This window comes from Physeter macrocephalus, chromosome 4 (assembly GCF_002837175.3).
Source record: "Physeter macrocephalus isolate SW-GA chromosome 4, ASM283717v5, whole genome shotgun sequence".
Taxonomy (NCBI): domain Eukaryota; kingdom Metazoa; phylum Chordata; class Mammalia; order Artiodactyla; family Physeteridae; genus Physeter; species Physeter macrocephalus.
Window position 1 is genome coordinate 124,479,699 of NC_041217.1, and position 2,664 is coordinate 124,482,362.

General features: G+C 57.5%; 1 protein-coding gene across 13 annotated transcripts in view; it reads right to left on the bottom strand.

Moving 5' to 3' along the window:
- The window catches only part of LRRC7 (leucine rich repeat containing 7), a 499,495-nt gene extending 498,594 nt beyond the window's left edge, over window positions 1–901 (bottom strand). For 12 of the 13 annotated variants that reach the window (XM_028489260.2, XM_028489268.2, XM_028489261.2 and 9 more), the window contains exon 1: window positions 487–565. In XM_028489260.2, coding sequence (XP_028345061.2) covers window positions 487–488 — 2 coding nt within the window. In that variant the 5' untranslated portion in view covers window positions 489–565. Of the gene's footprint in view, window positions 1–486 lie in introns of all 13 variants that reach the window. The other variant, XM_055084528.1, reaches the window with a different exon arrangement.
- Window positions 902–2,664: the final 1,763 nt, after the last annotated feature.

Sequence of the window (2,664 nt, forward strand, 5' to 3'; positions counted from 1 at the left end):
AGAGAGAGAGAGAGAGAGAGAGAGAGAGAGAGAGAGAGAGAGAGAGAGAGAGAGAGAGAGAGAGAATCAAACGAGCGCTTCATCCTTCAGACACCTCCAGTAAAAAACTGACTGGAGATACCCAAGATAATAAAGAACTAAGATCAATCTCAGCTCAACCAACGGTCCCAGCACCAGCACACCAATCTAGCTCTTTACCTTTCCTTTTTGCAGTATGTAACCCTTTAAGCTCACCCTCCAGCCCAGGCCGCTTGGCGCTCCCCTGCACCCGCACAGCTAGCACCCCATTCTAAATGCCCCGCAACCTACCATCTCCCCGCCGCCTCCGCGGGCCACCGCGCAAGCAGCTCCCAGAGGGCGCTGAAGTCTCCGGTCCTCCCACCCCCGCCCCCGTCGACCACCCGGGTCCCACACCTCGGGCGCTGTGCCTGTCGCGGCGAGGCCCCCGCAACCCCCTTGGCCACGGAGCGATAGTTTCCTACTCACATCGCCGGTGGGAGAAACTGCCCATGAGGTTCCGGAGAGAGTGAATCGTGCAGCTGCCAAGGGTTATTCCTTAAAGTGTTCGGGGGTCCGCAGTGGAGTGGGCACGAGGGTCCTCGGAGGAGAGAAGGGGTGAAGGAGGAGAAGAGGAGAAAGAGGGGATTCCAGGCAGGTGCCACGTTAGACCATGATGCCCGTGCCCTTCAGGTGGACACCTGGAGAGGTTCCGGCGGGAAGCGGCCGAGGGGAAGCCCGAAGCGCTGGCGGGGGAGGCAGGAGCGCATCCACTGCCCAGCTTCCGCCTGCCCTGCGCGCCGCGCTAGCGACCGCAGCAGCAGAGGCAGCGGCGGTGGCGGAGGCGCAGCTCCCTCCCCACCCCCAGAAGGCTCCACAGACAATGAATCCTGGGCGGAGAAGATCCGAGCAGAAAAGGCGAATCTTGCACCCAACTCCGTAACACCCCCTGCCCACTGCCGCGCCTCTCCTGGGCGAGGATCCCCGGGGACCGAGGCGCAGCGGGCGGTTCGGAGGGGCAGTGCGCTCCCGCGGCTGCAGGCGGCGGCCGAGTGGGCGGTTGCAGGTCCCTCCGGCGAGAACCCGCTGCCCAGGGGCTGAGTGTCCGTGGCTTCGAGCCCAGGGTTCGCCCGGAGTGGGGTCCTCCTCGGTGCAGTGGCTCGGTGAACAGGTGCCAGGATTGGCAGGCGAGGAGGCGCTGCTCCTGGCTCTTGGCTGTGTCTCCGTGCTCTCCCCGCCCCCTCTCTTTTTTCCCCACCCCCTTTTCCGACGACACCAGCTGCAGCTGCTTCAAAGTGTAAAAAATGTCAAGGAGATTTTCCAGCAATAGGGGAGGGGGTGACCACGTTCACAGCCCTCGGCCTCTTTTTGAGATACTCGCCTGCCCCTCTGACCTCCACTCGGGCTTCCCCAAATTGTGAGAAGAAAAATCCCAGTCCGGCGGAGAATTGAAATGGTCGCCTTCTCCCGGCTCCGGCACAGGCTGTTGTTAGAGAACGGGACAACAGGCCGAGCTCTCTGGGTTCTTTCAGTCGCCCGCCGCGCGCCAGGCAGGTGCCCGAGGCACGGCGCCGGGCAGCGCTGGGCCGCCGGCTCCTCCCGTTGCCGGACCGGCCCGTGGCGCTCGGGCGGCGCGGCGTCCTGCAGCGCGGGCGACTCCGCCGCACCAGCGCCCCCGGGCCTCTGCGCCTTCCAGAGCGCTGCTGCACCCGCACCGGCTCGGTGACGCTGCGCTCGTGGCTCCGCAGGCTGCCGCTCCTGCTATCTCAGCAAAGAGGCGGCCGGGAGCGCCTCCTCGGGGTTTCCTCCCCCGCCCGCCTTTCCCGCTGCAGGTTGTTGGCTGCCAAGGAGAAAAGTCTCTGCTAGCGGGTCGGTCGCTTCACGTCAGTCAAGGCAATGACCTTTGTGCCTGCTCTCACGTTCTCTTCTCTTTCTGGGGCAGGGGTTGCTGCCCTGGGAGTGCGCAGAATGAGAAGCGGTTTTCTAACTATCCTTCATGTTTTCACCGCCACGCCTCCTGCCATGAACACACACTCTCACACTCACACACACTCATATGCTCCCTCACGTAAGAGCACACACAGACACTTTATGCTCTCACACTTGTCTTTAAACTCTCATAAGCAGCAATATGTTAAGAAACATATTGACGAAGCTGGTACTATATTTAGACTTCTCTTTTATTCTCTAAACCCATTGGGTCAATTCACTCTTTAAAATAAGATTTATTATCCTGGAATCACTTTTTTTTTTTTTCTTTTCCTGGAATATAGGCTATAGGCTTTTTGTTTCCTCATTATAAGAGAGAAAGGATTTCCCTTTAGTTCTCTACTTCGCTAATGCAGTCAGATGTCATGGTATCATTTGCCACTCTGGGGTGGATGCAAACTCACAGTTTACTAAAAAGAAAATGCATTTGCTCATATTCTTGGATTTGCAATGCTAAAATCTTCAAGGTCAAAAATCTTCTTTTCTGGCTGCTAAGGATTGTCTAGGAAGAGACTTTGGAGATTGACACCTAATCTGCAGAGTACCAAGAATGATTGTTTTCCACTTTACCTGGGCCATGAAAGTGGGCTGACTTCTAAGGATAACTTCCCAGTATATCATATTATTTGCATGTAAAAGGAAAGAGGAATGAGAGCATATTTTGAAAAGCCAGATCAT